This window comes from Acipenser ruthenus, chromosome 1, assembly GCF_902713425.1.
Source record: "Acipenser ruthenus chromosome 1, fAciRut3.2 maternal haplotype, whole genome shotgun sequence".
In the NCBI taxonomy this organism is placed as follows: Eukaryota; Metazoa; Chordata; class Actinopteri; order Acipenseriformes; family Acipenseridae; genus Acipenser; species Acipenser ruthenus.
In genome coordinates this window covers 71,837,131-71,863,313 of record NC_081189.1, presented here as the reverse complement: position 1 = coordinate 71,863,313, position 26,183 = coordinate 71,837,131, and the positions used below count along the sequence as shown (strand labels likewise).

Here is a 26,183-nt window from a genome sequence, read left to right as displayed (position 1 = left end):
ACTAATTAACAATTAAATACCTTGGATATAAATATGATTATTCAATATTAAGACTACTGTAAAACAGTGTTACCAGGGAGACATATTTGTACAGCTTTGGTCAAAAGTTTTGTATCCCTGTATAGAATTAACTAAGTTTGTTTCATAAAGTCAAATAAAACCTGGTGAATAATGTTACGTTACTGAATTACATAACGATTTGTATTTTTCCATATACAACACTTTACAAAAAACTGACAAACTGAAAAATGTGACATTTCGAAATGTAACATACAATACTGTATTACTATTATGGCTCCCAGGAGACTTTTGCAACGGTTTTAGACGGTTATTGCAAATGTCAGTTTTATCATTTCCGGTAAAGTATTGTAATGAACCTCGCTGATTGCTCCATTAGAACTGTGAATAGACACACCTGTTTAATTAGCGCAAAGCAGTCTGTCGGCAGGTGCGGCGATTGCAATTTGACTGCCCAGACTTTAAAAAGATAACCAGCGTTTGGTGAGCTTGGACTGGGGATAGACTTGCTTTGAGTGAGCATCGGGATGCTATTAGTACGTAAGAGGACTGACTTTGACACTGAAATCAGGGAAGTGTTTGTTTAAACTGTTATACTATTGTATTGTGTTTTCTACTTTCTGGGTAATCTGGGTGTTTTATCGGTCTTAACCACACTTAAACTCTAAATTGATATACTGTATTTAAATCATGTGTGCGCAGACACACTCATTCTAACCTTTGGTGAGGGTTTATTTCTGTGTGCTTGAGTTTGCTGTGATGTATAGATAGTGTCTATCTTGTTTGTTATTAGCAGTTTGTTGATCTGACTATTTGTGGTTCATTGAGCCACTTTGTTGTGGTTTGTGTATTGTTACTTATTATGATTTATGATTGTATTGAGATTTAAGTTCACTACAGGTTTATTAAGCTATTTCCTTACCCTGCAAGGGTCTGTAGCGGGTGTGTCTGCCCCTTCTCTTACCCATTGCACAGAGAATTAACTGAATTAGTCTATCCTATTGGTATGGTTCTAAGATCGCTGATTGCATTTGTTAATGCATTGTGTAATAATAAACCATTTGCCCCGAGTTGCTGTTCCTGGTGTCGTGACGTGACTTAACATACTTTCCTCCTTTTATACTAAAAATATATCAATAACTACCAGACTCCCCAGTTAAACAAAGGTGGTGGCAGCGGCATGCTATCGTATAATTAATCCAGTTGCCATGAACAAAAAGGTTCATTACAGTATTAAGCATTATTTGTATGTGTGTGTGTGTGTGTGTGTGTGTGTACACATTCAAGACATCATCCACAGAATTCTTTACTGCACTGTTTTACTTTTCTTTCTACACAGCTGAAGGGATTTTGTCCTAACCGCATTAAAATAAGTAATTTTTTAATGTGTGGTATCAACAGAAGAGCAGAAATGGGCTGGAGTGCCTTTGGAAGGTTAAGCATGGTTCTGAAAGGGAAACTACTCATATGCCTCGAGGAAAGTCTTTGACCAATGCACGCTCCCAGTGCTAACTTATGGATGCGAGACCTGGACCCTCAATGCAAAAATCACTCAAATTACAAACGACTCATTGGAGTATGGAAAGATGCATGCTGGGAATAACAAGAGACAGGAATAGGAATGAATGGATAAGAGCGCAAACAAAAGTATACAGTGTTATTAGAAGAGCAAAAAAAAAACTGAAATGTCAGTGGGCCGGACATGTAGCAAGAAGAAAAGCTCATCGCTGGACTAAGGAGATACTAGACTGGATCCCAAGAGATACAGTGACCAAGAAGAAGACCTCAAAGAAGATGGCAAAATGAAATTAGGAAACACACTGGGGAAATGTGGATGATGCACGCAGCAGACAGGCTCTTGTGGAAGAATCTTGGGGAGGCCTTCATCCAGCAATGGACTGAAAAAGGCTGAAGATAGATAGATCTCATCTGAAAAAGGAAAACTACTGTGTACTAAAGGCTGGATGGAAAAAGCAGTGCTGTGAACAAAGAGCCTCATTTTAAAATGAATTAATGTTTATTTTGCTTCCTTTGGGTGATGTAAACAAACTGAACAGTAAACAAGTTCGGAAATGTTGTTGCTTTTCTTAAGATCACTTTTATTACAAATGCTATGTGTTGGATTCTATGTAGAACTCATAATAACAAGTGTCTGCCATTATACAGGTTTAGAGAAGATACATTTTACATACAATAATTCGTGAATAACATCCATATTCTATTTGACGTATACTTAGTTTTTTAATCGGGTCAAAACTTCAATGTCCAGGGGCCGGTTTCTCAAAAGTTAAATCTGGATCAAAGCGATTTTGTAATCCTATATTTTATGATTGAGATTACTTTTACCTGGATCATTTTGATCAGAAAAATGTCACTGCTGGATTACTTTTATCCAGATTACAAATAATTATGATTACAAAATTATTATATATATTTTTTTTTTAAAGGAATCTCAATTACAAAATCCGGATCAGATTAAGTTTTGAAAAACCGGCCCCTGCTGATCATGGGTCATACACACACACACAAATGGACTTCTCTTGACTTACTCCTCCAGGCACCTTTCCAGGTAGTCTCAAAAACAAAGGGCAAAGTTTAGTTGGGCATGGAGGCTAAACAAACTTATGGGGTAATGCAGATACACACACACACACACACACACACACTGTCCGAGCATGTGAAAAATGCACCTTGGGAAGACACTGTGGGGTGTCACAGTCTAGAATGACTAAACTCCACAAGCCACTTGGTATGGATCTGAAATATCACTTATTTTAACAAATGCCACTTGGTATATCATTTTCTGTCTCAGGCGACACATCCTGGAGACCTTTTACAACCAAGTCATTTAAAAGCACCCCTGTGCTCTCAAGTTCAGCTGTTACACCAGACTGTAACCATTATTAACCTGTACACTGAGGCCCCAGGCATGCTTTTGAGTTTTAAAAAGTCTACAGCATTTGATTACTGAAAAAGAAAATGACATACAAACTCAGTTTAAACATGAACACATTATAACATGAGATAAACATGAGTTTATACCCATCTTAAGTTATTTTGTAATGTCCGCAGTTAACATGCAAAGGTCTTCTCCCAATGCCTTGTTAACTCAAAATGGTTATGTTTTATGAAAAATATTTATTTAGCAGATGCCTTTATCCAAGGCGACTTACAGAGACTAGGGTGTGTGAACTATGCATCAGCTGCAGAGTCACTTACAACTACGTCTCACCCGAAAAACGGAGCACAAGGAGGTTAAGTGACTTGCTCAGGGTCATACAATGAGTTAGTGGCTGAGGTGGGATTTGAACCGGGGACCTCCCGGTTACAAGCCCCTTTTCTTTAACCACTGGACCACACAGCCTCCTATACATTTATATCTCAAATTCTAAATCTGGGGTACTAAATCCCAAAGGACAGAAAAGGTATATAATTCCCTCCACACCTAAGACTTTAATGATTTAATTAATAGGTATTAATACGCTAATGTTCTTCAAGTAATGTTCCTGGTCCTTCAAACCATTTTTCGGGACAGAAATAAAAAAATATGTCGTTGACCCAGTTACACACTGTCGTTTATTTAGTTTTTTCTTGGATTTGGAAAACGTTAACATTTTGGGAAAATAAATATTGTTGGCAGATCTGTACAGAACAGGATGATGGGTAAAGTAATCTACTCCAGAAGATTCAGCTTCCACTTGACATTCTTGCTCATCTTTGGAGGAATGAAAAGTTCTGTATCTAAGAAAAACAAAACAAAAAAACTGTAAAACTGAAGAACTACAAGCTTTACTAAAAACTATTCCATACAGCACTGTTATTGTGATAACAAAAATATCAATGGGTGTAAAGTAAATTTGGAACATAACAGGATTTGAATACTGTGCTTAATTAGTGAGATAACAAAAATACCTGGAATTTGTTTTTGCAATAGTGACTTCAAAACTTATTACCATGTCATCAATGCAGAATAGGTCAAAATATATTTGTGTTAAGATATTCAGAGATGAGTACAGTATATTCAGTGTTCATCTTGTATTGAAATAATGCCTAACACCCCACTAGAGCCATTTTAACGCAGAACTGGGTAATGGGTGAGGTGTCGGGATGAGAACATGCAAAAACCTGATATTGCTGGGTAAAAGGGTTCACCCATACCTGCCCCCCTGTCTACCCTCCATGTGTGATCAACATGAACGCTAATGTGTGCGTCAGTGAATGCCTGTATACATGTTCTTAATATGCACATCATTCTCAGAATATCCCTTCATTTTGGTCCCAAAACTCTGGTGGAAAATGTATAGATACTGTTATCCTGGCTTTGCTAAAAATATATTGAGCAGCCCTAATACAACTAAAATCTTATTGAAATCACTAACACTTTCAATTAGTTATATTAGTTTACAAACCTTGCTGGGGCAGTGCAGGTGGTTTTGGCTGCTGGTATGAGGCCATTATGCTATTAGCTGTTGAATTTGGACCAAGAACCTAGAAACACAAAAAAATAGTGTCAACAAAAAACAAACAGCAAACCAAAGCTGCATTTCTTCTCCTTCAGGAGTACCTTGGCCACAGGTGATCACAATTGTGGTAGCATACATTTGTTGTGAGTCTATGTTTTATTGTCAAATTAGCACCATGTTTGCTGAAAACAAAAGACTAGCACTGATGTACCGATTTAACGATTATGCTGAACAGTAAGTGGCTGTATGAACTGTTAAAGTATGAAGTGTACAAAAATAATTAGTTAAATGCTCTGCACTCAAGCCTGCAAATGCTTAAGCCTGCATTGTTGCGAGTGTTTTGTGAAGACTGCGGGGTAAATTGTTTTAAATAAAACTGAACTGAAGTAGTTGATAATATTGCACTTACTTTGAGGAATCACATGGCTTGTGTATCATAACAGTAACACAAAAGACATCTACCATTTTAAGATTCCTTTTTAGTACTACTTTATATCTTATGATTGACGACTGGTTTTACAGACCCCCGACTAGCACATTACCTAAGGTAACATTATCCCACAATCTGTCAGTGAAATCGGCAGTGAGTGTTTCAAGCTATGGATAAGCAAGAGAAACTTACTGGAGTGCCTGTGTTTTGCTGGAGGCCCACCTGCCAGATCTCAGGGATGGATTTGTCCATCAATTGCAATGTTTCTTCTAAAGTCTGTTGTAGTTTGAGGGCTTGGCTGTCATATCCAAAAAGAACCAGCGCTTTCAACAGGCTATGCACCTCGCCTGTATAGAAACAGAAGACACAGAACACAAACATTCAGAAGCAATGTTGAAACAGTAAAAATATGAACCATAGCAACACTAAACACATTAGCATCTGCTATTGTATATGCAACACAAAAACGTTACACAACTACACTCGGTTTTGATTGACCAAACATGCATTTCGCCCAAGATCCCTGTTGTTTTCAGCATGTGCAGTGTGTATCCAGTATGTAGTAAATAAGGCTTCAATTCGGTAGTACACCTGGGTAATACACTACACCAGCGGTTTTCAAACTGGGGGTACTCGAGCGCTCCTCAGGGGGTACGCGAGAAAAATCCTATAATGGCGGACAAGAGATTTTTTTTATTTTTATTTTTACCACATTGTAGTACTTTGCGACTTAGCAAAAGAATTAACAATGTTGAATCTCTTTTTAAATAAAACCACAGGCGTACTGGTGTATATTTCCTTTCTGTTGGGTGAGATTAACTATAAAACACCCAACCAGCTGCTGACAGCGAGTGAGCGTTGAGCGCACATGGCTAAATTACATAGTTAAATAGCAGGGTGGTGGTTCTGCAGTCTGTAGGCTTAAAAAATAAATAAATAAATAAAATAAAATCATTGTATGATGTTGCTTCTTTTAAAAATGTGTAGTATTTACTAGGTACGTTTACTTTCTGGGGTTTAAATGTTCAGTGTTTGTAGTTTAATCAGTTCAGTTTGTTTTATCTAAGTTTATGTTTTTAAATAACAGTATTCTTGAGTTGAGCGAGACAGTGAAATCACTGCGCTGGAGCTGGTGCGACACGACTGTGTTAGCTTTACTTGCAGTGCTTTATGTGTTTTTTCACTATGACTAATTCGTTGAAGAGCTCCTTTGTCGAGTGATTGCATTAGCCTATGCGTGTACGCCGCTAATTATTAGGCTAATAAAAGCAAAAGCACAGTAATTATTATTATTACAAAAATGGAATCGCAGGATTGAAAAAAAAAAAATAAATCAATGCTTAAGTCCTGGGATTGGGCAGTGTCTGGAATTGGATTCCCTACTCCAGACCTATTGAGTGTGTTCATATCATACAGCGAGTGCCCATCAACAAGCTGTATGGGCTGCATTGTTTACTAATCAGGGTGTAGTTTTACTGAAATTGATGATAAAAAGCAGGTACATCCATCACATTGGTAGGTAAGCATTTTTATTTTGTATTTTTTTTATATTTTCAGTTAACATCAGTAAGTACTTAAGCCTAGTAATTAGAAAATACAATTTTTTTCTGTTTTAATAGGAATATTATGACCCTACGCGGGGGGGTATGCGGTAGACTAGATTTTTTGGAAAGGGGTATAAAGCCTAAAAGGTTTGAAAACCACTGCACTACACAAAACAGCAAGAATCTCTAGCAAAATGCAGAAAAAAAAAAAAAAAAAACAACATTAGAACAATGTTTGAAAATAGAACAAAACCATCACCTAAACCTATATCATTTTGTGGTATGATTTAACAGATGTGTTTTCTTGGAGAATTTTGTATCACCCTGGATTTAATACAACATTAGTCATCACAACCCTCTGTCTACTTCTCTGCAACAAAAAAAACATTAAATTAATGACTGAATGGATTAACATCCACTGAGATGCCTTCCAGCACCTTGTGGAGTCTATGTCACTTTGTCTCAAGCCTGTGATCAGAGCTGTTCAGCACAGGTGCTAATGAAGTTGCTGGTCAGTGAATGTAATTGTTTATTATTCAGTTGTGGACAAGCTGTACCTGTTAACTTGTTGACAGACCGGACGATCTCTCCCAGAGCCTGCAGCAGAGCCACATCCTCCAGTGGGCTGCCCTCCTTCAGGCTGTGCTTCTTGCGCTCTGCTTTCCGACGATTCTTAGAAGATCTCCTGCATGGCGACAAAGCAGTTAATATTCATTTTACATAAGGTTTTCAGAAACCATAAAAAAAAAAGAAAACAAAGCTAAAAATAAATAGGAGTGGCACAAATACATACACAGGAACTGTCATGTTGGGAACACTGTGAATGTAGCATATTTTTCCACAATTGTGTAAAGCGATACATGCAGAGAAAAAAATGCACCAAAAAAATTAACAGCTGCCATTTTACAAATATTAGAAATGTTGAGAACCAAAAGCAGCTGTCTGGTGCACTGAGGCTTAACCCTTACTCACACACCTTTAGCACCAGGTCAGTATATAATTGCTTTTTGAATGAACACAGTGCTTCTTGAGCTACTCTCTGTGCACTAAATAAAGCAACATGGATAAATCTACTATATGGGTTATAAACTGTAATCAGATCTTATTTAACCTACAAATCGTAACTCACATCACCGGGATTAGCCTGGCTGCTCTTCTGAAATAATGCCTTTTTTGGGGATTTGGGTGACCAGATAATTCAAAGGTAAAAAGACAGGATCTTAAATCATCTGCTTTCCAGACTTATTAGCCATGACTAGCACCCAGACTAATAAGATGGCCCCTGACACTTACGCAGAGATCTTAGAATTGCTGTGAGAGTACTTGGAACTCATGTTGCTGGCTGTCATCACACTGCTGGCCTCTGAGAATAGGTCAGAGTCTGGGCAGTCTGGCATCTCATCATCTGTATCAAGCACAGTGGCAAGCAGGTTTTTAAAAATCAGTTTAGCGAATCAACTACTCAGTGGGAATAGGGCATCTGTTTGAACCTTTTGAAAATCAATATTATTACTGTTGTAACTACAGTATTATTATTTTTAAGCTGCATTTTAATTTATTAAAAACTCAGTTCAATTGTAATATTTTACATACGTACAGTGGTTTGCAGAAGCATTCACCCCCCTGCAAAGTTGTCACATTTTGTTGGCACCTGAGTGTACTCCACGACGCTTTCAAATTAGACTTTACATGTAGAATCTACTACTCCACATTGATAAAGTTAAAAAACTGCATATAGAATATAAATAAGTAAGATTTAAAGAGAAAAACTGAATCTCATTTGCATAAGTATTCAACCCCTTTGCTACTGCAGCCCTACATCAGCTCACATGCAAATTATTTGTTTGAAAGGTCACAAAATTAGTGAAATGGTTTCAGCCTGTGTGTACTCAAAGTGGTTTAACTTGTAGATAATTTCACTCAGGTATATAAAGACTTTCAAGCTGCAACTCACATAGTGATCCAACAAAGCAACCATGAAGACCAAGGAGCTTTCGAAACAAGTCAGGGATAAAGTGGTAGAGAGGCACAGAGCAGGAGAAGGGTACAAGAACATTTCAAAGGCACTGATTATCCCTCTCAGCACAGTGAAGTCCATCATTAAGAAGTGGAAGATGCATCATACCAACCAGACACTACCCAGATCAGGTCGCTCTCCCAAACTGAGCAGCCGGGCAAGCAGTAAACTGGTTCGGGATGTCACTGAAGCCAACAATGACCTTGGGAGATCGGCACAGTTCTGTGTCTGAGATGGGAGTCAATGTTCACACATCATCAATAAGCCAGTCCCTACACAAAGCTGGCCTGTATGGACGGGTGGCAAGAAAGAAGCCATTACTCAAAAAGTCTCATCTTAAGGCACGTATGGAGTTTTCAAAAAAGCATATAGATGATACTGCAGACATGTAGAAAAAGGTTTTGTGGTCAGACGAGACCAAAATTGAACTTTTCGGTCTAAATTCCAAGCGTTACGTCTGGCGCAAGCCCAACACTGCACATCACCAGTCAACACCATCCCAACTGTGAAGCATGGTGGTGGAAGCATTATGTTATGGGGATGCTTCTCTTCAGCAGGGACTGGGAAGCTTGTCAGGATAGAGGGGAGAATGGATGGTGCAAATTACAGGCGAATCCTTGAGGAAAACCTGTTTGAGTCAGCCAAAACTCTGAAACTGGGGAGGAAATTCACATTTCAGCAGGACAATGACCCAAAGCACAAAGCCAAAGCCACACTGGAGTGGCTGAACAAGAAGAGAATTAATGTTCTTGAGTGGCCCAGTCAAAGCCCTGACTTGAATCCAATCGAAAATGTATGGCAAGACTTAAAGATTGCAGTCCATCGACAATCCTCAACAAACTTATCAGAACTGGAGCAATTTTCCTGTGAAGCATGGGCAAAAATGTCACCATCCTACTGTGCAAAGCTAGTAGAGACCTATCCAAAAAGACTCATAGCAGTAATTGCTGCAAAAGGTGCTTCTACCAAGAACTGACTTAAGGGGCTGAATACTTATGCAACCAGTAAATTTCATTTTGTACATTTTCCTTGCAAGTTTTGCTGACATTTAACCTCTTCCTCATATAACAGTGTTCAGTTTAACCACTACAGCTTTGAATAAAGAAAGTTTGTTTGAAAAACTGTGCATACATTATTTGTAATTGAACAAAATTTGAAAACTTTGCAGGGGGTGAATACTTCTGCAAACCACTGTACATCTACAAAGAAGTATGCCAACTAGGGTTGCCAACTGGTCCCATAATTCCAGGACACCGAGACAGGTCAGGTTTTTTAACTTGCCTCTAACCCACAACTAAATCGTTTTAAATCAACAAGTAAAGTGAATGTGAATTGCGTGAGCAGCTTCAATAAATATGTTTAATTGTGGTGGCGATTCTATCGGGAGAGCATCACATTCAAATCGTACTGCTTGAAATTTTATATGGTAAACATTATCTATCAAAATAGTGCAATTGCCTCGTTATAGAGAATTCTTCCTGCTCCACAGTCCCACCCCAATCAGACACATGCAGCAAATCAGCAGGCTGTATAGGTCTGATTGATGGAAACAATCCTCACAGGAAGTAATTCTGCCCCTGGACAAGTGTGTGCTTTTGGTAACTAGTTAGAAAAACAATTCAATTATTTTAGCAATAGCTCACACAAGTCACACTCACTTTACATGTTCAATAAATAATGCATTTGCGGTTAGAGAGGTCAGTTGAAAAACCTGACCTGTCTTAATGTCCCAGAATTATGAGGCGAGTTGGCAACCCTAATGCCAACACATGTTAAACCCCCCTCCCTCAGGAAATTGTAGCGGAGGATTGTAATGTTTTTACCTAGAAGCTCCTGCCTGGCCTTCTCTTTCAGTTCGCGTACAACTGCCAAGCGATTTTTATGGCGCAAGAATATCATCTTCTGAGACTCAACAAAGGATGTCTGGTTGTTGTGTGCTGTGCATAAAGAAAAATATTTGCACATTTATTTGAAGCATTGGCAACAGAGGCTTATCTAATTTTGATACTTTAATGTGGCCTATCCTGTATCACAGTTAGGGAAACCAACATCCCTAAAGAACAGGCACGGAAGTCTCGCCTCTATTTAAACAGCAACAGTATTCAGATCTGTAGCACTTTAGATAATACAGTCCTTCACATCTTGTCTTTGAACAGAAAAAGCACTCAATAAATTGTAGCATTGGAGCCAGTCTGTTCTTGAGTTTTAGAGCGGTGTACATGAAGCCACCAAAAGATTGTTACATATATGAAAAAAAGACACTTTACCTTCTAGTAAAGCAGGTTTTAGATTTGTCTCCAAAATATCTTGCCTGTTATATAAGTAAACCTAAATTTATATATAAAAAAAAGAAAAAAATAACTCATTAAGAATAATTCAGTGATTTTTCATTACTGTTATTAGTATTGCTAATAATGTAATATTTAAATTAAGCAAATAAGGGGAATACAAAATACTTCTATTCTATAATAAAAAGGCTATTGTTAAGAAATGCTGGGGTTTCATTACTTGATCTAAACAGTGGTGGCTCTTAATATCACCTCCAGTTTGTTTAATTTGTTATCACATTGTTAATTACTTAAGCAGCAGCAGTGTGTTTAGTCAATATAACCTGATAAAACTGCAATCAAACCCCCTCAGAAGGATTCAATTAGGGCATATAAACAGTTACATAACTAACAAATTCAAATATAGAAAATACAGAGAATTTAGTGTGGAAAGATACCAGTCTTAAAGCTTCATCCCAGGTTGCACCTTCTATCAGAGCAGTGATGGCTTCCTCACAGTCCTACAACAAAGACATAACAGGGCAGCTTCACCTCAGAGCTTGAGTGAAGGTTATACAAGCGGACAGTCAACCCTTTTTTTGAAGGTGCATCAGACACCAAATAGTTCTATATTGTTTGTTTGTGTCTCTAGTAAATGTATATTGTATTTGTTATTTTATAATTGGTTTGGAAAACAATGCCCAACACCAGGTATCAGGGAGTAGAACAGCCTTCTTAAATGGCAACTGAATGGCAGTGGGTTGGACCGATTGAATAGATAACACATAAGCAGTATGTTTATAAGATAAAACAAAAAAAGGTTGATTTGATTTATTTGCTCTACTCTAGAACAGGCAGGTGTTTCATTTGTCTTTTTCCGGACTCCTTGGCATGCAGACAGTTACCTTGGCGTACTGCTCGAGAAGAAGGGCTGCTTCAGAATGTCGTCTTTGTTCCAACAATTTTTCTGAAAAAGGCAAATAAATAAATCTCAGTATAAGTGTGCACAGAAGTGATGGTAAATCCAAATGTGTTTTTCACCCTGTGAAAGTAATAAAGCAGTACAATAACAACATCAATGCAAGCATTAATAACTGGAGGTGGTAGAATAAATGCCAGAGCAACAACTACTATCTATGATGTTACACCGGGGACTGGATGGGCAAGAGGAATGAACTGCTCCCTCACCCACAAATACGGTGGTCCCTCCAGGGCAAGCTTGAGACATGTTCATGGTGCAATGTGTGGGCAATCACATTGCCACTGCTTATGGCTAACCCTGCTGCTCTATAGATAAATACAGCAGTCTTGTTAGTGCTACCAATCCTGCACCTTTTTTGAGCACCAAAATTCAATCCTTATCCATACTTTAAATACGCATAAAAACAGGATTAAAACTGAAGAAAATATCTCTTTCAGTGATGCATACCAGCCAGGCTGCGGGCCAGGTTAGCCAGCTTGTCCTCAGGAAAGCTGAGCTTTGCTGCCATGCACAAGGCATGCTGCCAGCTGGTGCTGGACACAAAGGCGTCGAGCGCCCTCTGGGTCTCCCCACAGCGAGAGAAGAGGAGGCCGGCCTGCTCCTGGTGCTGCTGCTCGCTCAGGTACTCCCCATATGCACAGCTCACTTCCTGGGAACAAAGGGAAACATGCTTGCTACACTTTACCTGTAACTTTTTGGGAAATAGACGGAAGCAATGGTTCACAAACATTCCCAGAATATTTTGTCTAATAAAAGCATGCTTATAACTGAAGTTTAAAATGGGCAGCAAATACATTTGAACTGTACTTAGTTGTTTGTTTGTTTGTTTGTTTGTTACTGAAGGGGACTAGACCAATGTGTTCCCACCCCCTACTAGAAATTAGTGCTGTATACCTGGACTCCACAATGAAAAAAATACTATGCCTACCTTGTACTCTTGGCTCTCAACTGGATAAATCTTTAGGGCTTCATTGTATAACTTTTGGTCCCTTACCAGGTTTAAAAATTCTGCAAAGTGTTCTTGACCTGAAGAAGAACAACAAAATTAAACAATAACCACCAGCCAGTCAGCCTTCTTAACTTTAAAACCAAAAATGCTGAAGAGCGTTCATTGTTGACTGCAGTTTACTGTATCACATCTGCCTCTTACCACATTTGCTAAGATGATGTAGAGCCTTTTTGTATCGCTTCAAATGCTTGTCAATGGTGTATCGCTGGTAGTTGGTTTCCATTTTCTTCAGGTTATTTAAAAATGGTAGATATTCCTTTGGATCCTGGAAGAATTAGATTAGAAAATCAGATTTCTGTTTGTGATGCGTAAACTTGGCAATTCTCTGTCTATATCAGGATATAGAGAAATTATTTTAACTACCACAGATATGTAGCAAAAAAAAAAAAAAAAAAAAAAAAAAGCAACTACAGTATAACCTGTTTTTTCACAGTTTTCATTTATGTATGCTTAACTACTGGATAGTTTGTGCTGCATGCATGTAACATATCAAATGAAAGGCCTTTCATATTATGTAAGTTACAACAGGATGAGGCATACTATATGTGGTAGAGATTAGATTATATGTGTAAAAAAAAAAAAAAAAAAAAAATCGCTTTTCCAAAAAAATCATGTTTGGTTACTACTATATATTTTGTAATCATAGATGGCTCAAAAAAATACTGCAAAATTGAACTTCAATATGAAATGAACATGGGGAAAAATAAAGCAAATTGTCTGAAAAACTACTGTTTTATAAGCACTTTACCAAACAACCATAAATCACAACTTTTTCCTTTTTTTTTTTTTTAACAAAACAGAATATGGAACACTGAAGAGAACCATTTACAATTTTACATGCTCAGGCCATGTCCCATTACTTTCTGTGCCACTCTGTAAAGCAGTTCCTGTCTGGCACAAGGCACAATGGACATATCTCTCTCTCTCTATCACGCTGTCTCTCTGGTCTGTAACTTCTGTAGCACTCTCTCTCTCTCTCGCTCTCTCTCTCTCTGAACTACATATGTGTTCCAGAGATACCGCCCCTTTCCGTTTAGCAATCGACAAAACAAAATCTATGTAGTGAACCCTGTCAAATGATGACAGGCTTACGTTCAGACGATCGTGGCTTTTATGTTGCTTGAGTAATATGCACACTGAAACAAATGGTTTATAGAGTTCAAGTTAAAAGAGCCTTTATCAGTATGGGCTGTAGTTCTAGTTTAGGATTAACTGCCATGTGCTTGTACAATGCTTTAAAATGATTCTTTTTATAGGACAATGTAAAATTGAATTGTGTGGAATTGTGTGGATTCCAGCTCTGCACCTACATTACCTTCTGAGACTTCTCTGCAACCATGACGACCAGGTCAAAGTCGTACGTTCCCAGAGAGTGTTCATAGAGTTCATTTACATTCACCAGGAACAGCAAGTACTTAAGAGCTTCCTCTGCACTGACTGCCCCGGGAAACACGGGGGGGTTTACTGTGAAACAGAAATACACAGACAGGCTGGTCACAATCACCCTGCAATGACTTAACTTTACCTATTTTTATTGGCCAAAAAATTAAGGAATAGAAAGGAAAAGACCCTATTATTTCTGAAACTTCCTTGCATTTCAATATAGATTTTACCAACCCTGTCAATTATTATTTATCTGTATGCTTACTATTTTTATATACCGTCAGCTAGAATGGCCAGGAGACGAATAATGCCTTGTTTACACTGCCTGGCGCTACATTTTTCAGTAGTTGTCGTTTAAGTATATGGAAAACTACAAAGCAGTATGTAATTCAAAAACTTAATGTAACATTATTCAGCAGGTTTCATTCAACTTTATGAAGCAAAATTATTTAAATTATATAGGGAGATGCAAAACTTTTGGCCATAGCTGTACTGCTAATTCACTGTATTCTAATACATAAATTACAACTGTACATGCAATACTAACTGCATTTCTTTCAACAGTTTTCATAAGGGCGTTTAACAAAAAATAAACTTGTAAATACTGTAATACTGTAAACGTGCGAGTTCTGTTACCTATATGCATGTTAATGCCATGGCTCATGTGCACCCGTGGTTAAATCTCAAGTTCCAGATGTTTCATCATGGCCATAAACTTAATATTACAGTATGGTTTTGGTGCCATACTGTAATATAAAACCAACCTCTTAGTTCGTGGACTTTTTGAAGAGCTATTTCCAGTTCCGGGGTGCTTTTTCTCACATATGAAGTCAATATAGACAAGCAGTGCCTGTAGAAAAAAAAGACACACAATGTGTAACAACAATTAGAATAAACAAACTCAACAATCCAAAATGGATCAAGTGAATTGCATATTACATTTTCTGGCGAATTAAAGTATTGACGGTTTACTTTAAAAAGGCTTTTATAAAATGAAAATGTGTGGTCTTTAATGTTAGCAATCTATCTGTAACCTATATTTAGCTACAGATTTGCCTTATGGGTTTTTTTATTTTTAATTTTTTTTTTTAGTCGTCACCTATGATTTTTACCCCCGTTTCCCCAATTTGGAATGCCCAATTATTATTTTTATCCCGGTTCACCGCTGCAACTCGCGTGCCGACTCGGGAAATGGTGGCAGACACACGTGTCCTCTGAAACATGTCCTGCCAAGCTGGCTTTTTTTGCTGCAGGTCTACAGCGAAGCCACCAGACCCATAGTGCCGGAGGACAACACAGATCTGAGTGGCTTCTACAGCAGACCCGCAGGCGTCCTACCGGCCACAGGAGTCGCTGGTGCGCGGTGAACCAAGGATTACCTTGCCAACCTGAGCCCTCCCCACCCAGGCGGTCCTCGGCGATGGCATAACCTGGACTCGAACCAGCGATCTCCAGGCTATAGGGCGCATCCTGCACTCCATGTGGAGTGCCTTTACTGGATGCGCCACTCGGGAGCCCCAGTATTTAGTACCTTTGATTTCATGTTGCCTGTGGACTGCTGCATAGTAGCATGGTGCTAATTCTACAGACTGATTCAGTCCAAGGATTCTTATATTAGAACACAAAGGAGCCAATTTATTTTTTAGATAGGACTTACTTATTAGGATCCATTTTCTCCATAGCCACTCTCAGTGCATCACAGACAATGTCCACTTTCTTCCCATCAAACCCCGGGGCTGTTGGAATTGTACTGGAGGATGGGCATGGGTACATTGTCTTGGTCACATCCTCTTCTCTAAAAATAAATACAAGTAAAACACTCAAACTGGCTATTAGAGTTTGGACGATCTGAAATAATAAGTAACTAAAGCGCTGACCTTGAATGTAATCAAAAAACGAGTTACATGCAGGAACATAATTCTAAGACACATGGTGATATTGTAAATTACCCAGTATTACAAACTTAGCACTGTGGGGTACCCAGAAAAGCTCTCTGTACTCCCCTACAGCTCAACTTGAGTTTAGGATTAGCACTTTGTTCCCCCACCCCTTCAAGTCTACTAGGAATGCTGAGACCAGATTACACTGATGTTACAAGAAGGGAAAACAAAATCACAGTACAAGTTCAATCTAATATTTTTAATATTTGCAAAATGTTTTATTTTATTTTAAAAGCCAGTGTGTTGTTTAGAAATACTAAAAGAAAACAAACATTTTGACTGGTCTTTTTCAATGTCTTTGAAGACATTCTACACTTCCAGTCAAAATATTTCTCACTTATCATTGTTATGTAAAACATTACGGATAAAATCCCCTCCCATTTAAGGTGTTCTTGTTTAAATATCAGATAGGGCCATCTGGTGACCGAATACTGTATTTGCACTCAATTCTTAAAAAAATTATTCTGAATGATTTATAGTCTCTATTATTAGTATTACAAATATATTATTATTATTTATTTCTTAGCAGACACCCTTATCCAGGACGACTTACAATTGTTACAAGTTATCACATTATTTTTACATACAATTACCCATTTATACAGTTGTTTTTTTTTTACAAGAGCAATCTAGGTAAAGTACCTTGCTCAAGGGTACAGTAGCAGTGTCCCCACCTGGGATTGAACCCACGAGCCTCCGGTCAAGAGTCCAGAGCCCTAACCACTGCTCCACACTGCTACACATTATTTAAAACAAGCAAAAAACACCAGTAGTACTTACTTTAACTCTGTTAGGAACAGGTTCACATGGTTTACTGAGTTTATCTGCTTCAGGAACAGTTCCACATTTTCTAAAAACACCTGGAAAATAGGATTGATCACCATCGGAAAATTCTAAATCAGGGTTAGTGATTTATGTTAATAATAGAGCTCAGAGTTCCTTGGTTTTTGTTTCTGGCCCCTTACTATTAAGAACAGGGTCTACCAAATTCACAGGAACATGTAGAAATGTGATGGGTGTAAGGGTATGTAAATTCTACAGCAACCTACATCCAAATATATACCACCTTTCAAATAATCTGAGAAGTATGTATTTTTTAATCTGGATTACTGAATATAGATTCACACATTTTAAATACATTTGATCACATTTAATATTTACCAAAAGAAAATAAACAAACAAGTACCTTGGGGTTGTGGTCATAGATCAGGTTAAGGTCGATCCTGAGCTTCCTCATACAGTCAAAGGCATCTTTGAACATCAGCCTTTCCAAAAACAACATCATGTTATAATTACAACTAAAACCTGTCTTAACATAGAACCTGGTTTGTCTGCTAAAATTCATATTGTTTTGGTTCCTACTTCAAAGAAAATACAATAATCTATCACTTGTATAAGTAGGGCCCTGTGAAAATCGCGATTTCATGGGCTGTGCAGAAATCGTGAAATTAGTCCAATACTGTGATTTTTACAATATTCTTAAGAAATAAAAATAATTTCATAATTATTTGTGTTTCATACAAAAAAAAAAATCACATTAACGAAACTGTACAGCTCTGATATGTGCCTGCGTGTAACATTTGCCATGCATCTAAGCAGGAAATTAAAATACTACACACTAAACAAGAAAATGGATGTCTCTAAAAAGACAAAAAATGTGTCTGCAGTAGATCACGTAAAGCAGTATTCAGCTGCAGTTTACACAGCAATGGAGGTAAGCTCTTCTGTACGTCCTTCAATGTTACTGTAGATCACTACCGAAACTAGTCTGTTGACAGCAAGTATTCACTGAAGCAGAAAGGCGAAAATCCAGAGCAGTACTGCGACTGCTTTACTTGCAAAGAAACAAAAAACGGTGACTTCCATATTCCAAAAGTCCACTTATTCAATTTTGACCCAACAGAGGCGTTTGTTTGCGCAAATATCCCTTTTGAAAAATTGGACAACCAAAAGTTACGGAAATTCTTCAGATAGAGTGTAGCAAATGGTGGAGGGATTCCTTCATCAGCCCAGCTGAAACGTGAATACTTACCTAAAGTTGCCGAGTATCACAAGCAGGAGATTATGGAATTGGTAAAACAGTCTGGTTGATTGTCAGTGGTCACACTGACGAGTCGACTGATGCACAAGATCAGTATGTGTTACACATTGTATTTGATTTGCACGACCTAAATGGTGAAACATGTACCTGATGTACTAGAACTGAAAGCTGTCCTTGCAGATCCACTTTACCTACAGGCTGTTAATTACAACACTGTTTCACAAGCTATTGCAAAGTGCTTGAATAACTGTGATGTTAATTTTGATGTCAGTGCATTTATCTGTATATTTGCTGTTTAAAAAAATAATAATAATCTATACACTTAAGTTGTTTTATATTTCCATGCACATTCTGAGAAATACGATACTTTACCAGTGACACTGCCATGAATTTTAAGGAAAAATTTCAGCGATTTTCACAGGGCCTTATGAATAAGCCCTTTGGATTCTCTGCATCAGAAAGGTGGTCAATTCAAAATACCTTTCTCTTTTTGTCAAGCTGGTATCCGAACATAAGGATGGAGACAACCTTTATAACCTTTAGTTAACCACACTATTGTTGCGGTTTTCCCATGTTTTTCCCATGGTCATCCTATGCATTTGCCAGAGTTCACCCTTGTTTGCCATCCTTATTAATATGCTTTACCACAGCACTATTATTTACAAAGCTTATCTATGCTTTATTACACTTTGCTATGCTTTTATAAGTAGGGGTCTACTTAAATCGCGGTAAATTTACGTATTTTTCACGGGTATGTTACGGAATAGAATTAGGATTTCGCGGACATTTCGTGGACCTTTTTAAACATTAAATAAACCCAAGTAGACAGTATTTCAGAACACTATGAAGCCTAAAAATAGTGGTACTTGCTTCCTTACTAAAACAGAGTGCTGTCATTTGTTAAAGGCGAGCATGCAGCATCCCCCTGCAGTTGACTTGCCCATACATTGAGACTGCACGTCTGCATCCGCTGAATGGTTGGAAGTTAAGGCAAAGCTTTGCCAAGTTATACAGATGTGGAAATCGATTAGAAACAGCCCCAAAACTCAGTTACACAAGGGCATTTGGCATACTTTAATAAAGGCAATGTATGCAGCATGTTCATTGTCATGTTATTTGTTCCACCCAATAATTTATTTTATTAGTACCGAGTCAAAACATAGAGAACGTGGCTATTCGTGTCTAAAATTCGTGTTTAAAAAGTAAGCAGCAGGTGGCTGTGCTGGATCGTTTTAGTACTGAGTTAACTTGCAGACAGGTATACTTCTTGTCTGCACTGACTTCCAAGTTTGTTTTCTGAAAGCTGTTGTTTATTTTACGTTCTCTTCAGCAGCCTCTGTAGTAGCCTTTTGTCTAATGTGTGAATCTGAAGCTAAATAGCGATCGATTGTATTTTCTCCAAAGACACATTAAGATATGCAAAACAATTACCTCAGTCTGCTTGTACAGTTTCTTTGGGAAATATCTTGAAACGATCATCAGCCGAAATATACTTTGCTTTTTTGTCGTCCATTTCTACTATTTTACCTCCAATGCTGAAAACTAGATTTTAGCAACCTGAATCAAAACAATGCAGCACTGACTGTGTCCCACCCGCTACTGCACAGTACAGATCACATAAAAGCAGTACAGACGCACTGATAGGCTGATTAAAACTTTGTCATTTGAATAGTAAACAAGAATGTTAACCGCTTTGGAGAATTTCTTTTGTAAATGTTATTTGTGGACGTTTTTTTGTTTGTTTGTTTTTTGCTTAAGTGCAATGCACATTGGACGGCGAAAGAATCACAAAGGGCTATCTACAGAAGGAAGACACGTAGTTTGCGTCGCTTGTGTTGTGCAGTAGTTCATTTAAACAAGGTTTCTTTTTTTCCTCTCTGTACTTGTTTGTATGCATTGGCCCCTAAGAGGTGAATTTCGCGGTAAACCCTCAATTTCACAATTTCCACGAAATCATGATTTAGGTAGATCCCTATTTATAAGGGAATGGAGTGGCTGCACAATTAAAATGGAAATACATACACGCATATATACAGTACTGTGCAAATGTTTTAGGCAGGTGTGAAAAAATGCTGTAAAGTACGAATGCTTTCAAATATAGACATGTTAATAGATTATATTTATCAATTAACTAAATGCAAAGTGAGTGAACAGAAGAAAAATCTAAATCAAATCCATATTTGGTGTGACCACTCTTTGCCTCCAAAACAGCATCAATTCTTCTAGGTACACTTGCACAAAGTCAGGGATTTTGTAGGCATATAGTCAGGTGTATGATTAAACAATTATACCAAACAGGTGCTAATGATCATCAATTCAATATGTAGGTTGAAACACAATCATTAACTGAAACAGAAACAGCTGTGTAGGAGGAATAAAACTGGGTGAGGAACAGCCAAACTCAGCTAACAAGGTGAGGTTGCTGAAGACAGTTTACTGTCAAAAGTCATACACCATGGCAAGACTGAGCACAGCAACAAGACACAAGGTAGTTATACTGCATCAGCAAGGTCTCTCCCAGGCAGAAATTTCAAGGCAGACAGGGGTTTCCAGATGTGCTGTCCATGCTCTTTTGAAGAAGCACAGAGAAATGGGCAACATTGAGGACCGTAGACGCAGTGGTCGGCCAAGGAAACTTACTGCAGCAGATGAAAGACACATCATGCTTACTTCCCTTCGCAATCGGAAGATGTCCAGCAGTGCCATCAGCTCAGAATTGGCAGAAAACAGTGGGACCCTGGTACACCCATCTACTGTCCGGAGAAGTCTGGTCAGAAGTGGCCTTCATGGAAGACTTGTGGCCAAAAAGCCACACCTCCGACGTGGAAACAAGGCCAAGCGACTCAACTATGCACGAAAACACAGGAACTGGGGTGCAGAAAAATGGCAGCAGGTGCTCTGGACTGATGAGTCAAAATTTGAAATATTTGGCTGTAGCAGAAGGCAGTTTGTTCGCCGAAGGGCTGGAGAGCGGTACACGAATGAGTGAGTGTCTGCAGGCAACAGTGAAGCATGGTGGAGGTTCCTTGCAAGTTTGGGGCTGCATTTCTGCAAATGGAGTTGGGGATTTGGTCAGAATTAATGGTCTCCTCAGTGCTGAGAAGTACAGGCAGATACTTATCCATCATGCAATACCATCAGGGAGGCATCTGATTGGCCCCAAATTTATTCTGCAGCATGACAACGACCCCAAACATACAGCGAAAGTCATTAAGAACTATCTTCAGTGTAAAGAAGAACAAGGAGTCTTGGAAGTGATGGTATGGCCCCCACAGAGCCCTGATCTCAACATCTGGGATTACATGAAGAGAGAGAAGCAACTGAGGCTGCCTAAATCCACAGAAGAACTATGGTTAGTTCTCCAAGATGTTTGGGCCAACCTACCTGCCGAGTTCCTTCAAAAACTGTGTGCAAGTGTACCTAGAAGAATTGATGCTGTTTTGAAGGCAAAGGGTGGTCACACCAAATATTGATTTGATGTAGATTTTTCTTCTGTTCGCTCACTTTGCATTTTGTTAAATGATAAATATAAACTATTAACATGTCTATTTTTGAAAGCATTCTTACTTTACAGCATTTTTTCACACCTGCCTAAAACATTTGCACAGTACTGTATATATATAATTTTTTATTTTATTTTACATCAACTGAACCAAACCCACCTGTCCAACCATTTCCTGACCTGGGCGAGCACCAGAGCTCGGTGGTGAATAGTTTCAAGGTTCCCTCGTGGCATCTAGAGGCAGAATTCAGAGAGGGAGAGCATAAATCGGTGTGCAAGCAGGAATGCCCTTTTTAGATAATCATACAAACAAATTATTAAAATATTGCTAGACAATATCTGTACGTTTTAGAGACTGTAACAATGCATGACACATGGCCAAAGTTACAACTTGAAAAATAAGTTGCTGTCCTTTTAAGAAATATGTCGAGGTGGTGCAGTGTTTTAATGCACTAGCTCAGTGGTTCTCAAACTTTTTGGTTCACGGACCACCTGAATTTCTTTTGGCGACTGAAAAACTGGCACATAAAAATAAAAAATCACTATAATACTAAGAATAACTGTAGACTTACCTTTTTTTGTTTCAATGCAATGGGTGGGCCTGTTTCTGTGAGCAAAGTTATTTTAAAATTGGAGTTTTAAAAAGAACAGTTCTAGTTTACTTTTCATAACATGAATTTACTGAGCGGGGAAAAAAATGGACGGCTTTATTTTTAAATGGATAATTACAGCAGAAGTTGATTTATGTGAATTAATAATCTGTGAAGTTACATCCATGATGTACCAGCACAGTCGGAGCTACGACCGTTCAGCTATAATCTTTATTTATAAAACGGAATGTTTGGATGCTGCACGTTGATTGGCTGTTGAGGACTTTTTACCCTGCAAAATAGTACATGGCACGGCAGAATACATTTTTGCCAAAGTACAGTTAATGAATAAATTACACTATGTAACACAATTTTTGTTCCTGGGTAGTAAGTTATTTCCTAATTGCTTATGCCTCAAAAGTATAGAAAATGGCTATTATTCCCTACAAACTTTGCTTTTGTGACCAGGACAGTGATATTTTGAAATTTACCTATTTCCAATGAGAAAACGGGCGAATGTGTGTCTTTTCGTTCACATAAAGTCAGAAAAAAACAACATATGAATCCAAATTAACATGTATTTATACTAAAGTAATACAAAAATGACTACAAAAGATTTAGAAGTGAGTAGTTTTTCGAGAATTACGATTATACTGTAAATCACTTTCACGAATCAGTCCCCAAATGTAGTCTCCCATCATGTTCTCGTTGTACTGTCCTTGGTAGCGGCGTTCAAAGTCCAGTATATCCTGGGGGAAGCGCTCGCCTTGCTCCTCCCAGTACGCTCCCATGTTCTCCTTGAATTTATCAAGATGAGCATCAAGGATATGGACTTTGAGGGACATCCTACAGCCCATTGTGCCGTAGTTCTTCACCAGAGTCTCAACCAGCTCCACATAGTTTTCGGCCTTGTGATTGCCCAGGAAGCCCTGAACCACTGCGACAAAGCTGTTCCAAGCCGCTTTCTCCTTACTAGTGAGCTTCTTGGGGAATTCATTGCACTACAGGATCTTCTTTATCTGTGGTCCTACGAAGACACCGGCTTTGACCTTTGCCTCAGACAACTTAGGGAAGAAGTCTTGAAGGTACTTGAAGGCTGCCGACTCCTTATCTAGAGCTCTGACAAATTGTTTCATAAGGCCCAATTTGATGTGCAGTGGTGGCATGAGCACCTTCTGGGGGTCCACCAGTGGCACCTACTTGACGTTGTTCCTCCCCACAGAGAACTCGGTCCGCTGTGGCCAGTCCCGCCTGTGGTAGTGCGCCTTGGTGTCCCTGCTGTCCCAAAGGCAAAGATAGCAGGGAAACTTGGTAAAACCGCCTTGGAGACCCATCAGGAATGCCACCATTTTGAAGTCTCCTATGACCTTGATGTCATCTCAGAAAAATGCAGATATGTATCCACTTAGGCAGCTGGAACTAAACTGAACTGGTGGGCTTAAAGCCCCTGTATTTATACTACTATTTATATTGCTGGAAAGTTCTAGAAAGTTCTAGAAGTTACTCCAAGTTTACTCAGCACTGAATCTATCTGGAATGTTCTGGAAAATAGGTAAATTTCAAAATATCACTGTCCTGGTCACAAAAGCAAAGTTTGTGAGGAATAATAGCCATTTTCTATACTTTTGAGGCATAAGCAATTAGGAGATAACACTTACTACCCAGGAACCAAAAAAAAATAAAAATTTGTTACACGGTGTTATCAATACACAACATATAAAACTTGCAGTAAACATATATATTGTTTTTAAAAATGATTGACATTCCTTTCGTCACATTTGACCTTTTTGGAGGCATGACAGTGTACAAGCGCATAGAATTACAAGAAGCAAAACCTCAGTTGGGAAAAAAAAAAAAACACAAAGATTTAAGTCAACAACTTAATGAAATCGAAGAAAACAAAGACGATTTGCAGCTGGTGTTTTTATCGATTTGATGAAACAAAGAAATGGTAAATCGACTTAAAAACAGTTTGTCTTGAAAATCTAACGGTCTGCTATGATAATTATATGCTTCAGTGCGTAATTCGGCTGGTCAAGAGTACTCAGGTTTGTTATGTTAGCCTCCGTGCTGGTCTCAATCGCTCTGTAAACTGCGGACATAAACCGCAATGATAGCCTGAGTGTTAGTGACCAAGCATTTAAAAATGCCAATCATTAATTTTTCTATTAGCTTCTCCATGTCAGCGGTAGTAATGCGTGGATAGTGAACTTTGTCTTTGCCTCCTTGAAAGGACCACAGATTGAGAACCACTGCACTAGCTGGTTCTAATTCATCTAAGATGGAGTCTCAATCTTGCCCTCATTGCAAAGTAGTCCACATTATGAAAATTCCACATAAGTAGTAGTACTCGCCTGCAAGATGAGTTTTGTGTCCTGGGGTACCACAATGACGATTCGAGACCCTCTCTCTACTCTGCGGATTGTCTCATCATTTTGGTTGGCATCAGTGCTCAATGCAGATAACAAACCTGTTCACCGACCAAAATACAAGTGTGTCAGTAACATACACCCCCCCACTGAGACAGTAAATGTAATATCTGAGCAATCCGTATGATGAAAACATTTATGACCATGACACATATAAACAGTACTTATAGAATAGTATAGAAGAATTAGCAATCGCTTGTTTTATGACAATTTGATAAGCGACTCTCCAGATATCCTGTATAAAAACGTAAGACATACCGTACTGAAAGATGGATGAATGGACAGACATCCCCTTTGTCCCCAAGTTTCATGACAATCGGATAAGCCGTTTTCTAGATATATGTGACAAAGTGTGACATTCATATGGATGTACAGTATGACCTACTGTATCTCCTTTGTAGGGGATTTCATCACCAGTTGGGTATAATAGGAAACACTTCTTGCAGAGGCTCAAGGGCAACCACAACCACTTTTGCAATTTGTCCTGCCTTACATATGCCGCTGTACAGAAACATTAGTTCCTATGAGCTTTCAAATCTGAACAAAACTGGTCTTGATTAAGGGGTGCATGCGCAAACCTAAAACAAACATGAACCGATTTCTAGCCTACCTTTTATTGAAACCTCTTGTAAACGTATGCACCTGCAGGTATGTGAATGGGTTGTAAGCAGAAGAAACTCATCGTAGAGTCTAAAGGAGGTGATGTTTGAGGCAATCTGTAAGAGCAATAGTTACAAATAAATACATAAATATATAAATAAATAAAATAAATACAAAATAGATGCACTATTACAGTATACAGTGTTCCCTCGCTATAAGGCTCTCGATTACAACGCTGCTCGGATATAACGCTACAGCATGTCCCCCAATTCCCTATACTAGTGATTCATGCAATATTTCTACAGTAAATACAGTACCGGTGTTGTTCAAACTGTAAACAACTTCTCAGTCTAACTTCTGTTTCTGTCTCTCCCTTTTGATACAGTATCTGAACTGAAGAAAAGCTGCGCTGGCACTTTATAACACAGACATCTTAGTCAGCATTCATTTTATAACTAAATAAATATTAGGCCTATTACGTGGTTAGCTTTCCTAATGTATTTACTTTTTTGATGCGAGAGGCGCTGCAGCTTTCTCCGGAAGACGAGACACTTCAGCTTCGCTTTAGCCCCGCTCAGGCAGACGAACCTGAGGCGAGCCCATTGCCTCTTCTCCCTTGCCCGACCTACTCTCCTTCTCACACTTGGTTTGCTTGTCTGTTGCTTCGAATTGAACTCCCGACCGCTGTTTAGCCAGGCTATTTATAGTTTAAAAACTACTAATTAAATGAGTGGGAATGTTACCTTTTTTTGTGTAAAAAATACAGCGTTGATTACATGGTGCTTTATGCGTGGTTAATTCACCGAAAGTTATATTTTTGCTTTACTATATGTGCATTATATAGTAAGTAAGCAATAGTTTAACGATCATTTGTAAACAAAGACAGTATGCAGTGTGGAGTAGTGGTTAGGGCTCTGGACTCTTGACTGGAGGGTCGTAGGTTCAATCCCAGATGGGGGACACTTCTG

General features: G+C 38.5%; 1 protein-coding gene across 2 annotated transcripts in view; it reads right to left on the bottom strand.

The window, feature by feature from the left end:
* Positions 1–2,011: 2,011 nt before the first annotated feature.
* Positions 2,012–26,183, bottom strand: part of elp1 (elongator acetyltransferase complex subunit 1) — a 41,302-nt gene continuing 17,130 nt past the window's right edge. For both annotated transcript variants that reach the window (XM_059029115.1, XM_059029117.1), the window contains exons 18-37: positions 25,226–25,331; positions 24,541–24,656; positions 21,757–21,830; positions 17,240–17,318; positions 16,834–16,913; positions 15,771–15,908; positions 14,878–14,963; positions 14,046–14,194; positions 12,872–12,995; positions 12,650–12,747; positions 12,169–12,370; positions 11,645–11,706; positions 11,198–11,260; positions 10,740–10,800; positions 10,296–10,409; positions 7,749–7,860; positions 7,013–7,140; positions 5,104–5,258; positions 4,428–4,506; positions 2,012–3,759 (exon numbers count right to left, since the gene is read on the bottom strand). In XM_059029115.1, the coding sequence (XP_058885098.1) occupies positions 3,692–3,759; positions 4,428–4,506; positions 5,104–5,258; positions 7,013–7,140; positions 7,749–7,860; positions 10,296–10,409; positions 10,740–10,800; positions 11,198–11,260; positions 11,645–11,706; positions 12,169–12,370; positions 12,650–12,747; positions 12,872–12,995; positions 14,046–14,194; positions 14,878–14,963; positions 15,771–15,908; positions 16,834–16,913; positions 17,240–17,318; positions 21,757–21,830; positions 24,541–24,656; positions 25,226–25,331 (2,094 nt within the window). In that variant the 3' untranslated portion in view covers positions 2,012–3,691. The remainder of the gene's footprint in view (positions 3,760–4,427; positions 4,507–5,103; positions 5,259–7,012; positions 7,141–7,748; positions 7,861–10,295; positions 10,410–10,739; positions 10,801–11,197; positions 11,261–11,644; positions 11,707–12,168; positions 12,371–12,649; positions 12,748–12,871; positions 12,996–14,045; positions 14,195–14,877; positions 14,964–15,770; positions 15,909–16,833; positions 16,914–17,239; positions 17,319–21,756; positions 21,831–24,540; positions 24,657–25,225; positions 25,332–26,183) is intronic.